Source organism: Pipistrellus hanaki (genome assembly GCF_964339955.1).
Source record: "Pipistrellus hanaki genome assembly, chromosome: X".
In the NCBI taxonomy this organism is placed as follows: Eukaryota; Metazoa; Chordata; class Mammalia; order Chiroptera; family Vespertilionidae; genus Pipistrellus; species Pipistrellus hanaki.
The window spans coordinates 79,239,611-79,252,874 of record NC_140524.1 but is presented as its reverse complement, the minus strand read 5'-3'; the positions used below and the strand labels follow the sequence as shown (position 1 = coordinate 79,252,874).

Below are 13,264 nucleotides of genomic sequence, written 5' to 3'. Positions count from 1 at the left end.
AGATAAGAACTGTACACTTCATGGGTACCCAGATTGAGTTCCAGAAACAAAAATTATGTAATATACTTCTGCAAACTTTATGGCTCAGTGGTGATGAATTATGTTTATTTTGCATTTCTCCAATAATACTTTTACATGGAGCGAAACCTGCCAGAGAACCAAATTTAAATGAGGTTGACCTCATGCCTGTCTACTGCAGAGAAAACTCTGAGAAAATTATACCTTGCCTTAGGAACAGAAACAAATTCTCTTTTCCACCCCTTTGTAATTTCCCCAAAACACTGTGTTAGGCCTAGGTAAATGTAGTAGGAAAGATTCAGATTTTTCTGTTTGAGAAAATAGGCTATCTTTATTACTATTTCTTTACATATCTCAGACCTTATTGAAACATCACTCCACTTCTATGGTTTGCTACTACCTCGGAGTTTATTAAAGACTGGATATTTACTTAAGTTAATATTTCTCTGAAAAAGTACCTTTCAAAGCACAACACAGTTTTTACTGTCTTTCTAGGAACCACTGTCTCCATTCGTAAGAGGAGGTCATTTCTTCCCAGGAAACAATGTTATTTATGAAAAAACAATAAGAAAAGTGGAGAAGCTAAATATGGATCAGGTATGTAAAATTTGTTTTAAGGTTTATTTTGTAAGTATACACTTTTGAATTATGAATATTTTAGTAGAGCTTAAATGACATTCAAATGTCAAGTGCTAGACAAGACCTCTATGAGTCATAATATCGTATTATGTCTGCAGCACTTCATATTCCTTAACACTTTCATATTCATTTCCTCATGTGAAATATTATTGTCCCTGTTACACTGAATGGGAAACTGAAGTAAAGATGTCAACTCACATAGACAATTTATGGTAGAATCTGAACATAATATAGATATCCCATGTTTTGTATATTTCTTTTAAACTGGTCTCACAAAAAACATAACAGAAAATAAAATATTAAGTTACTGTATATAGAAAATATTGTATACTGTAAAAGTTCCAGAAAACAAAAGCTTCAAGTCACACTTTTAAAATTCTGTTAAACTTAATTGAGAGATGAAGTACAGCAAGCATGTCAAACTCACAGCCTGCGGGCTGCAGACAGCCCACAGCAAATATTTTTGCGGCCCAGCTAATATAATGGTATGTAAGAAACACTTTAATAAAAATTTTGTAACTTAATTTTTATAATATCTTGTTATACATAATTATTAATAACAAACTATAAGGTTTACTAATGATTGATTACTATAATCGTGTTGCATTCATTTCCCTTATGCACCTTACGTGCAGGCACACCATTTCTCTCCACTAATACTAGCAGCAAATATTTTGGCAGCCGATTGCCACATATACAGTCTTGAACTGACTTGTTTGGTGTGCGCAACAGAAAATATTTCGCTTTCAGAGAACAAGAAAAATAGTTGGTGTTTTTTGTTTTTGTTTTTGTTTTGCGTTATGCTTATTAATTTGTGCAGTTATTCAGTGTCTGGTAAGTTAATGTTCAAGAAAAAATATTAACTTTTATTAAAATGTTCTAATATTTTATGTTAACGATAACTCATTTATTTCAGCCCTTTGTATTCAGCATGTCTCTATTGAAATAAACCTATGTTTCTATGAAAATTGAAGCTTTTGGTTTTTTGGGACCCATGTACCATAAACTTAAACCTTGTTTATTTGGCTTATGTTAGCCTTTGAGTTTGACATGCTTGAAGTACAGGGTACAAAACTGCAGCTTTGAGGGCCCAGTCCTTCAAAGCAGAGTTGTTATTGTAACCTACAGAAGTTTCCACATGACCTGCTTGGTGGATTCAAGCATGCCTAGCCCACACAAAGCCTGAGAGTTATCTCCTGGACATTCTTGAACTAAACATTGTGTTAATTTCTTAGGGTTGCTGTAACAAACTACCAAACTCTGGATGGCTTAAAACAACAGAAATTTATTTTATCACAGTTCTGAAGGTTAGAGTTGGGATATCTCAGTGTCGGCAGGGCCATGCTCCCTTTGAAAAATTTAGGGAAGAAACTTCCATACCTATCTTCTAGTTTCTAGAGGTAAATGTTCCTATACTTAGAGATGCATGACTAATCCTCGATCCTTAAGCGGCATCTTCCCTGTGTGTCTTCAAAACCTTTTCCCTTTGTGCATGACTTCACTTTAACTTGATTATACCTCTGTTTCTTAATAAGGTCACATTCTGAGGTACTGTGGATTAAGACTTTAGCATATCTTTTCGGGGGAGCAAGGATCACAATTCAGCCAAAAAACAGACAATTAAATAATACTGAATGAATTTCAATCACAAAATATTTTTTTCATATATGAATGAAACATTAAAATATACCAAATTTTTCTTTTTAATTTTCTTGGTATGATAACACATTATTTTTCTGAGCATTTATGGGCAGTTGTTACCATATTTATAGGAACTAATGCATATTACTTAGATGTTGCTCAATAAAAATGAAATAGAGTAAACTCAGATTTATAAACGTCTAAATCTTTAAAATTCTAGACTGCTTGTAAAACTGGATGTAGTCCAAAGGGTACAGTACACATATCTTCCAAAAGAACAAGCAAATTATTTCTGAACATTATGATCCCAAATAGAAAAAAAATTCATCAACTATGTCAGTTCTTCAAGGGGCACTTTCCTCAAGCTATCAAATTATACCATTTTTCTTTTATCCAACTGAACTGCCAAAACAATAAGTTTGGCACATTTTCAACAGCAAGGAATGGTTGAGGAACATCATTTCATGCTGCTTCCAACTTCTTGTTTCAAAGAGAATAAATAAAGGTTTTCTAAATTTTTGTCCCTAGAGGAAAGTATTGAACACCCTATAAATTATTATTGCTTTGCATCTGGATAAATTAAAGAAGAACCCCTTTAAGAGAACACTGCTACTACTTACTATTAACTTATATATTTATATTTGTATTTCCACTTTTCTTATGAATAACTTAAATTATTTGGGAGTTTTGGAACTACCACGGAGATTGCCCAAGGTAAAAGGAGCCATTCATATAGGATAAACTACAATTGCTTTGTTGTAGTTGAGTTTCCTCGGTGATAGAAATACAGTGAGATGAGCTGGATAAAGCCAGAATCTGTACAAACCTGTTTAATATGACATGAGACTAATTCAAATAAGACTAACTCTTAGGAGATGGACCTGTCCAAGAAAGAGGTCTTTGCATTAGAAGGTTGTTAAAATGGTACCAGTTGCAAGATATTATTCAATTCATATGAATTGTACTCTATGTTTTTTCCTCTATCAAAGAAGACAAAATATATGATAAATCAGAAGTGTTTGATATCTTGTAGGTTAAAAACTCAGCTTATAGTATGCTTCAAAAGTATGAGTGAGATATGAATATCTTGCCTTGGAACAACAATTTTAGTAGTCATGTGTGAATTGAAAACTGAGTACCTGCTAAGACTTCAGTGATTCCAATGAGTGGGTAAGAAGACAAATAGGTTCAGGGAAACCACAAGGCACCCCAGATGGAGAGGCTATTCCCATTCTATTCAAGAGGCAACAGATACTTTAATAAAGGAAGATGAGTGAGGAATGGGTTTTGTTTTATTATTCTTTATTGATATATCCTTTCAAAGTGTTTCCTAACTTGTTTTTTGAAGAAACACATTTTTTTTCAGGAGAAATTCTATTTCAGTAGTGTGCAAGCTTCCCACTGAGTGAAAGTTTTCTGAGAGTTCAGATTTTCACCCTGACTTTATCCCAGTGTTTCCCAAACTTCTCTCATGATAAGAATCACCTGGTGGAGTTGTTAAAATACAGATTCCTGAATCCCAACTAAGAGGTGCTAAACTAGAATTTTTGGGAACATATAGGTAAAATTGTATACTTAGTGCTCTGTCTTAGAGCACTAGTTAAGTATACAATTTTACCTATATGTTCCCAAAATACAATTTTACCTAAATGTTCCTCAAAACTCTAGTTTAGCACTTCTTAGTTGGGATTCAGGAATCTGTATTTTAACAACTCCACCAGGTGATTCTCATCATGAGAGAAGTTTGGGAAACACTGCTTTATCCTAATCCAATGTATTTTGTAACATAAAACAGATAATACATTTACCCCCTGAATTTGTGTAGGAGTTCCTGATTAGTATACAGCCAGACTTCCAAACTGTAGACATCTTAGTGCTGGTATATTTATAACATAAGTCATATTGGAAAAGAGCTTATAAAAAATGGTTCTATGAACTGATTCTATGATCTTTATTATCTATATGTCTACCAAGGCAGTTTCTATTTGTAAAATGTGTTTCTTTAAATATTTCCTTTCTTTCAAAATACTTGTTTTATAAATGAGATAATTTATACACATAGTTAAAAACACCAAGGCATAAAATGTATTAAGAGGCACAAAAAAAGCATAAAAAGAGAATAAAATGCATACGGTGAATAAATAACCTATCTATCCTGATCCTCTTGTCCCTCAGTTCATTTTCCCAGGCAGCCACTCTTAAAAGTATTGTGCTTTGTGCAATTCAAAGCCATTATATATATTTGTAAATATAAATATATGTACATTTAAAAAAATTATACAAAGGGAGCATACTATATTCATTCTTACACATCTTGCTTTTCCCATTTAACATAGTTTAAAATTATTCCATACAAAAACTGAAGATTTGAAATGTTTTCTTTTATTAATACAGGTGAGCTTTCCAAAGTCAAAGGAAATAGAGCACTGAATTTATACCTTTACAGTTTATTGTATGTGCATGAATATATCACTATAAGTCAAAAAGTATTTTTTCTATGAATATATCACTATAAGTCAAAAAGTATTTATCAAAGTAGAACATTCACAAAAAATGCAGGAAATTCAAATTAACATGAAAGCCCTCAAACTGAAATAACCAGATATCTTTTTTTATTCTGTGCTCTATACTTATGAGGGGGGAGGCGAACTCCATGACAAATGAACAAGCAAATAGCAAAGATTTAATTTAAAAAACAAGTTCCATAATTTTTCAATAAGCCAAAGTGGTTGTTTTTTAATTCAACAAATCTTTATTGTTCAGATTATTACAGTTGTTTCTCCCCTTTCCCCCCATAGCTCCCCTCCACTCAGTTCCCTCTCCACCCTTGGCCCTTGACTCCCCACCCCGTTGTGCTCATCCATGGGTGTATGATTTTTGCCCAGTATCTTCCCATAAACCCCTCCCCCACTCCCCCCTGAGAATTATCAATCCCCTCCCATTCTATGCCCCTGATTCTATTATATTCACTAGTTTATTCTGTTCCTCAGATTTTTAATTCACTTGATTTTTAGATTCACTTGTTGATAGATAAGTATTTGTTGTTCATAATTTTTATCTTTACTTTTTCTTCTTCCTCTTAAAGAATACCTTTCAGCACTTCATATATACTGGTTTGGTGGTGATGAACTCCTTTAGCTTTTTCTTATCTGTGAAGCTCTTTATCTGACCTTCAATTCTGAATGATAACTTTGCTGAGTAGAGTAATCTTGGTTGTAGGTTCTTGCTATTCATCACTTTGAATATTTCTTGCCACTCCCGACTGTTGAGAAATCAGCTGACAATCATATGGGTGTTCCCTTGTTGATAATTGGTTTTCTCTTGCTGCTTTTAATATTCTCTCTTTATCTTTTGCTCTTGGCATTTTAATTATGATATGTCTTGGTGTGGTCCTCTTTGGATTCCTTGTGTTTGGGGTTCTATGTGCTTCCTGGACTTGTAAGTCTATTTCTTTCACCAGGTGAGGGAAGTTTTCAGTCATTATTTCTTCAAATAGGTTTTCAATATCTCCTTCTCTCTCTTTTTCTGGCACCCCCATTATTCTGATGTTGGTAAGCTTGAAGTTGTCCCAGAGGCTTCATACACTATCTTCAAATTTTTGGATTCTTTTTGCTTTTCCAGTTGAGTGTTTTTTGCTTCTTTGTATTTCAAAACTTTGACTTGATTCTTGAGTTTCTCTAGTATGCTGTTGGGTCTCTGTATAATGTTTTGTTTTGTTTTTAATTTCAGTCAGTGTATGTTTAATTTTTAGTTGGTCCTTTTTCATATCCTTGAGGGTCTTGTTAAATTTATCAGCCTTTTTTAGAAAATTCTTGAAAAGCCTTATAACTGTGATTTTTAACTCTAGATCCAGTTATTGTTTTCCTCCATTTCTTTTATTTGTGATCTGTTTCTTTGTCTCCTCATTTTTGCTGCTTCCCTGACTTAGGGTGGCTTTGTGTGCTAGGTGTCCTATATGGTCCAATGGGTCGGCCTCCCAGTTACCTGAGGTGGGCACTCTTGGTGCACCTCCTTTGTGGACTGTGTGTACAGCCTTGTTATAGTTAAGTCTTGATGTTGGTGTCACTGGGAGGAATTGACGTCCAGGCCAATTGGCTGTGAAGACCCACTGTGTCTACAATGGAAGAATTGCTGTGCTGGAGACATGCTTATGGGGCAGGACTTGTTTCAGTGGGGCTTTGGTGCTCACTGAGTCTGCCTCTTGAATGTGTCCCCTATGAGAGTAGTTGAAATCTGGTGTTGTCTCACACAGAGCACTAGATACATTAGCTTCTGGATCTCCATTGGGGTGCAGGTCAGCTACTGTCTGAGGTCACCTAGCAGGAGCTACAGTGAGAACTACAGTTTTCTCCTCTTTGCTTGGGGTTTGGAGCTGTCTGACCAGAGCTGCAGTTTGTTTGGGTAAGCTGTGATAGGGCAGGCCATTTATATGCAAAAATCACTGCGTGGAGCTTGGGTGGGTTTGTAGATTGTGTGGGGTGGGGTCTCAGGGAGTCACTAAGCTAGGGCGTGGCAAACAGCAATGGCTGCCAATCAGCCTTCTCTCCATTTCTGTGTTTCCAAGTCCCTGCATCCCGTGCCCCAGTGCAGTAAGCAATGAGTGCTGGGCGCACCTCTGCAAGAAAGTCACCCTCACTTTCCGATCTGATGGCCAACAGTCCAGCTTCTCCCATTGGAGTTTGGGTCCCCACGTCTCCCCAGAAACTGGATTTCAGAGTAATCAGGAGCTTGTCTCTCCTTGGGTTGAAAAAAAGCAGCACATCCAATCGCCCACCATCAGTCTGATTCGCGCACCTCTGTACCTCAGCTTTTCAGCATTTGTGCATGTCTCAATGCTCTTTCCTCTTTCCTTCTAGTTGTAGAACTTCCACTCAGCCAGCTTTCCCATGGTTCTGGGTGATAGATGTTTTGTCTTTTAGTTGTAGTTTTGAAACTGTTGTGTGAGGCAGCAGTTTAGATGTTTATCTATGCTGCTATCTAGGTTTCTCTCTCCAGAATATTTTAAGGACAGTAAAAATTTAACTTAATGTTCTGAAAGAACTCTGATATAGAAATCATGAGTTCCAGTCCTAATTCTGCCACTGATTAGTTGTAGTAATTTTAAGGTAATCATCCATTAGTTCATTTATTCTTCATAGCAACCCAATGTGACACATACTGTTTCCACTTTTACAGAGGAGGAAACTGAGGCTAATAAAGATTGCATATATAGTTTTTCAAGGTCACACAGTGATAAAGTTAGACTTAGAATCCATATTTTCTGGATCTGAATTTTCAGTCACTGTTTTTGAATATTTTTCTTAATTCATACTCATTTTCAGAAGTATAAGAACTTTCTCCACCCCCACTGTAATTTCTAACATTGAAAACCACTACATTATATTATTTTCTAATTTTATAATCCATCTACAGCTTCAGAACTATAGTGTTATTAGGTAATTAGGTGCTGAAGTATCTGTTGAATCATTAAAAAAGAGGATTTAACAGGCAGAGAAACATCGATTAGAATCTCAAACCTCAGGGAAGGTAGGGGAGGGTGGAGGTAAGGGGGAGAGATAAACCAAAGGACTTATATGCATGCACATAAGCCTAATCAATAGACACACACAACAGGGGGGTAAGCGTATGAATGGGGGTTTGAGGGGTAATGGCGGAATAAGGACACATATGTAATACCACAATCCGTAAAGAAATTTTAAAAAGAGAATTTAATATTAATATTCATTATAGTTTTAGTTATAACTATTAGTGGAATATTAATTTAATCAGAACATGCAAGTCCCTGATCCATTTAGGTAAGTATTTGGATAATCACAGCCACCTGATCCAATAAAAATAGAATTCAATAAAATTTTCCCCATAAGCACAGAGGGAAGGAGTGTTGGGGAACTGAGTGGAAAGAGTGAAGGGATTATGTAAGAAAAAAACAAAAACAAACAACAAACAACCTCATAGACACAGACAGCAGTATGGTGATTGCCAGAGAGAAAGGGGTGGGGGAGATTGAAGGGAGTAATGGAGGGATAAGTGGCAACAGAAGAGACTTGACTTGGAATGGTGAACACACAATAAAATATACAGATGATGTATTATAGAATTGTATACCTAAACTCTATATAATTGTATTAACCAATGTTACTGCAATAAATTCAATAAAATGTAAAACAGAAAAGAAAAGAAACAAAAAAAATCACTTAGTAAAGCTACAAATCCTAGGGCTTCAAATAACTTGTGAAAGAACACATTAAAATTTTTAAAATAATTTCAGTTGTGTTTTTCTTAATCAATAATTTTTATTCTCAATAACTCTTTTTGGCTTATGTATGTGTTTTAGGAATTCTATCCTCAAGTTCAGTGCCATCATCACATTGTCCAACAGCCCCAGATCATCCACTCTCCACACTGTCAACAATCCCATTCTAGCCAGCAAATCCAAACTATCACAGGAGGTGACTCAATATCTACAAGCATTGGAAGTGACCTTTGCCATGGTGAATCAAGCCATACACATGAACAGGTAAGTTTAATTAACTGATACCTTACAAAATTTGAATAATACCCTTAAACACTTCTCACTCTGTACAAGTACCCATATTAAATGTTCATCAAAATATTGAACAATTATGCAACTAGTATTTGTATTTTCTTACAGTATTTTTAAAACTAAATTTTCTTTTCCTCTCAGAAGGGAAAATATTTCAGATCTATTAAATCTATGAATTAAATCTATGAAAGAAGCCATGAATTGATTAATAAACTCCTGATTCATAGCTGATCCTCAGGTTTAAATGAGCCTAATGGTTGTAAAACATTAAATATTTTTAAACATGAAATGCTCTTCATGAGATATGTTACTTAAATGAACAGTAATTTGCAAATGATATTATTGAAGATTATTATAAGGGTTTCATTTCACAGGCTGGTAATTACTTCCTATATGTCTTCTTTGAAAATATGGTATATTAATGGACACAGGCAACAGGGGGTGAGGGTATGAGTTGGGGGGGATTGGGGGTAATGGGGGAATAAAGACAAATATGCAACACCTTAATCAATAAAGAATTTTATAAAAAGAAAATATGGTATATTAAGTCAAGTTAGAATGTATACATTTTATTGCATATTACATAAACAAAATAGAAACTAAAATTTAGTTGCTAAGCATTAATCTCTTGGAATATAATTGTCAGTGACTAATTTATGTTCTGAAAACTTTGGAATCTTGTAAACATCCGTTATGCAAGTGTGAAAAGAAAAAGCATTTGGCCGGTCACAGCCACCTGATCAAATAAAAAATAGAATTCAATAAAATTTTCCCCAAAGGAAAAAATATTTTCTTGTATCTTGATAAAGTTAACAATAACAACTGGAACAATGAAGAACAACATCATTTGTATGTTTTCAAGTCTTTTTTCTAGTAAAGAATAACTTGCTCAAATTGACCCTTTCACAGGCAATTCTTAGTAAAAGACAAAAGGAAATAAATAAGAAAAAATAAAGGAACCTGTCCACATAAGAATTTGATTGTTTTATATTAAATATACATGATATTACTTCTAAGGGCTGTGAATTTGAAATATCTGTATTTGTCAAAAAGAACCACAATTTAAAAATCCACTTTTTTTTCAATCTATAAAGGCCTAGAATTATATTGTATACTCTCTGAACCATTTTATTAGATTAAGTCACCTGAAATAGTTAAATCTTATAATTTGCTTCAGTTTCTTCATTTTAAAATAAAGATTTTTACATCATCCATTTCTTACAGGCTATTCTAAGAATAAATTATATTTTGTATGTTAACCTGTTAACCGGGGAGTTCCCTTTTTAATTATGCAAACTGTAACGGGCGGGTACTCTGTCACTAGGACATTTCAGTACGTCACGCCCAGCGGACATAATTTTATATTATTATTATTTTATTTATACTTAATTAAAATAAATGAAATATATATTTTTTCATTTATTTATATATAAAGCACAAAGTAAAATACAAAATTACAAACAAATAGAAAAGAATACCAACAAAAAAATGGAAACATCGAATTAAAAAATTATAAATTTTACAAACAATTATAAAGATTACAAAAAATATATACCGTCCCTCTCAGGGCACAACATATATTTCCAGGACATATTCATATGTCCTACCCGTTCCCGATAGTGTTTATGTTTGACGTATTTATAGGTCCCACTCGGTTAAAAGGTTTAAGCACTTACCATAGTTGAGTGCCATTGGTAAATACTTAACAAAACAGTAGTTCTTAGTTTTTAGTAGCAATTATTATTTATAAACATTAAATCTTCATGCCAAGTACTATGAAAAATACTAAAGTGGGTAAAACATTATCACATTTCTTATAGGTGTTTACTATCTAATAGGGAAATGGCAAACTTAAAACATAACACAAAACTAAGTGTCTTCTGTCATAAAAAGGATCAAGCAATGTGCTTTGAGAATAGAAGAAAGAAAAAATTAATTTCAGTTAGAAGGTCAAGGAAAGCTTTGTTGTGGAGGTAGGAATTGAACTGGGCTTTGAAGAGTGAGCCGATTTTTTACATGTGGTATTATGGTGTGGCATAGAGTTGACATCGAAAGAGGGAATTACATGAAAAAGGTTTATGTTTGGGAATTTATATTTTGGGCTTCAGGAATCCGTTTTCAGTTAGTGGTTTAGTTTGTATGGAAAGGAAGACAGAATGAGGAGTACTAGATGATGAGGCTCAAATGTTAAGTTCAAAATGTTGAACTTTATTTGGTAGGCAGTGTAGAGTGAGTGAAGGCTATTACGTAGGAAAATACTGATAGATGTGCTTTAGGAGGTTAATCCTAGCAACTTTGTACAAGACAGATTAGCATACTGATTATTTTATTCTCACAGTGATCGGATGAAGATGTCAGACAGAAGGAAGGGAGTGAGGGGCAATTATCAGAGACCGGAATAATATACTAGGATTAAGAATCCTGACTAGTGGCAATGGTGATGCTATATTCTTTCATTAGCTCAGTACAACTAATTATATATTTGACGAGACCAGAGTTTGACTATTTTAAAAAATGGGTAGAGTTGGGTAACTAATATATTACTTTCTATTTTATTATTCATGCTTAAGTTTGAGATTTGTCAAATGCTGGTGGCTTTTTTGTATGGATAACATTTTTCTAGTTTTTCAATAGCTTCTGATGATAAATTTGAAGTGCTGCTGAAAATAGAACAGTGCCCTGGGAATCTTAGATGTGGTAATTCTACTTGTATGGGGTTACATAGGATTGGACCCATTCTTGGTCAGAGTGAAGAGTAACCTGTCTGTGCAGATCCCATGGACAAGGGATGACGGGGAGTAAGTTGTCTCACCTAGGTTCCTTAGTGTTTATATGTCTCTTCAACATGGCAGAAGATTCTCTTTAAGGATTCATAGAGCAGAAGTAAGTTAGGCTCTTTTAAAACTAAAGGTTGGCCCATTTTTCATTTGTGTTTAGAGTTCAATTGTAATTGGAGGTAGCATAATAAAGTGGAAAAAATATAGACTTAAATTCAATTATTTGGGGTTACAAAAGCATGCGCTGTGTGATCTTAGGTGTTCGATTTAACTGAACTGAAGTAACTGACTTAACTAAACTGAACCTTAGTTTCCCCATCTATAAAAGAAGGAGAATCATACTTAATGTGTAGTATATCTATAATATAGTTCAGTGAGATAAAATATCTAAAGTACCTGGCTTAGTGTCAAGCACAAAGTAGGTACTCAAATGAATGTCCAATTTTCTATCTTCTCCCTTCCCAAACCCTATGCCACAAATCTTTCCAAGCATAAATATGAGATTATATTGATATTTTCTCATGGTAATGATATTTTAAAATAAAACTAAAGTGCTTTCCACAAGGCAAAATATATTAAAATATTTTGAGAATAAGATGTGCAAAAACCTGGTTTCAAAATATTTTTTAGAAAACTAATCTATGTATGTTTTCCATGGTTTTTCCTAGAAACATCATCATTTTGGTTTCAAATTCAGAACATCACTGATCACATTTCTTTCCTGGGGACATTAAGAATAACACACTGATCATTTCCCTGCCATTAACAAGAAATAGATAATTTCACACATGTTAGTGACAGGGGAAAACTCAGCTGAACTCATTTTACAAGTTGTCATACAGGTGGTGGTTATTAGGAAGACTCAAATAATTATGTATTTCATATGTGCAACTCTTTTCCACTTGGCTCAAGGCTTCCAAGAAACCTCTAAGAGTCATGGGAGAATACAAAAAGAACAGTCCTGATTACTTGGATAGTGCTATTGCCAAAGGAAAATACTCCAACTTGGATGCTTTTCATCTGAAAATTCAATTTTTGTCAATATCAAGACAGTATAGATCTTAGTGTCAGGTGTTTGTTTGTTTGTTTGTTTTTCTGGAAAATATCCAGGCAGTTTTCCACAATGCTTATTTAACAAAAGTCCTACACTAATGATGGAATCTGTGGGCTGTTTAGTTCTATAAACTCAGCAGCTTCCTTACTTATTAACATGTGGCTCATATCCCTCTCCATATTAATTGCCTTCTTCACCCCTATTATTGAAAAAATAAATGTCTTTTGTCCAGACCTCTGTCCCCTCCTATTGTTTCAAAAAATTTTAAAATATATTTTATTAATTCTTTACAGAAAGAAAGGGAGAGAGAATTAGAAACATCGATGAGAGAGAAACATCAATCAGCTGTCTCCTGCACACTCCCTACTGGGTATGTGCCCGAGACCAAGTTACATGCTCTTTATCAGAATCGAACCTGGGACCCCTGAGTCCACAGGCCAAGTTCTAGTCACTGAGCAAAACCGGTTAGGGCTGTTTAAAAAAATTTAATGCCTATCTGTGTTAAGCCCATCTTTTCCAAATACCACCCTTATCTGTCTCCCCCTACTTCCTGCTCTGTGCTCCTTTGAACTCTTGTTTTATGGCAAACAA

The 13,264-nt window shown here is 34.3% G+C and overlaps 1 protein-coding gene across 1 annotated transcript in view; it reads left to right on the top strand.

The window, feature by feature from the left end:
* Window positions 1-13,264, top strand: part of POF1B (POF1B actin binding protein) — a 61,243-nt gene that overhangs the window by 26,770 nt on the left and 21,209 nt on the right. Inside the window, exons 5-6 of the mRNA XM_084870073.1 lie at window positions 514-615; window positions 8,633-8,815. Of these exons, the coding sequence (XP_084726199.1) occupies window positions 514-615; window positions 8,633-8,815 (285 nt within the window). The remainder of the gene's footprint in view (window positions 1-513; window positions 616-8,632; window positions 8,816-13,264) is intronic.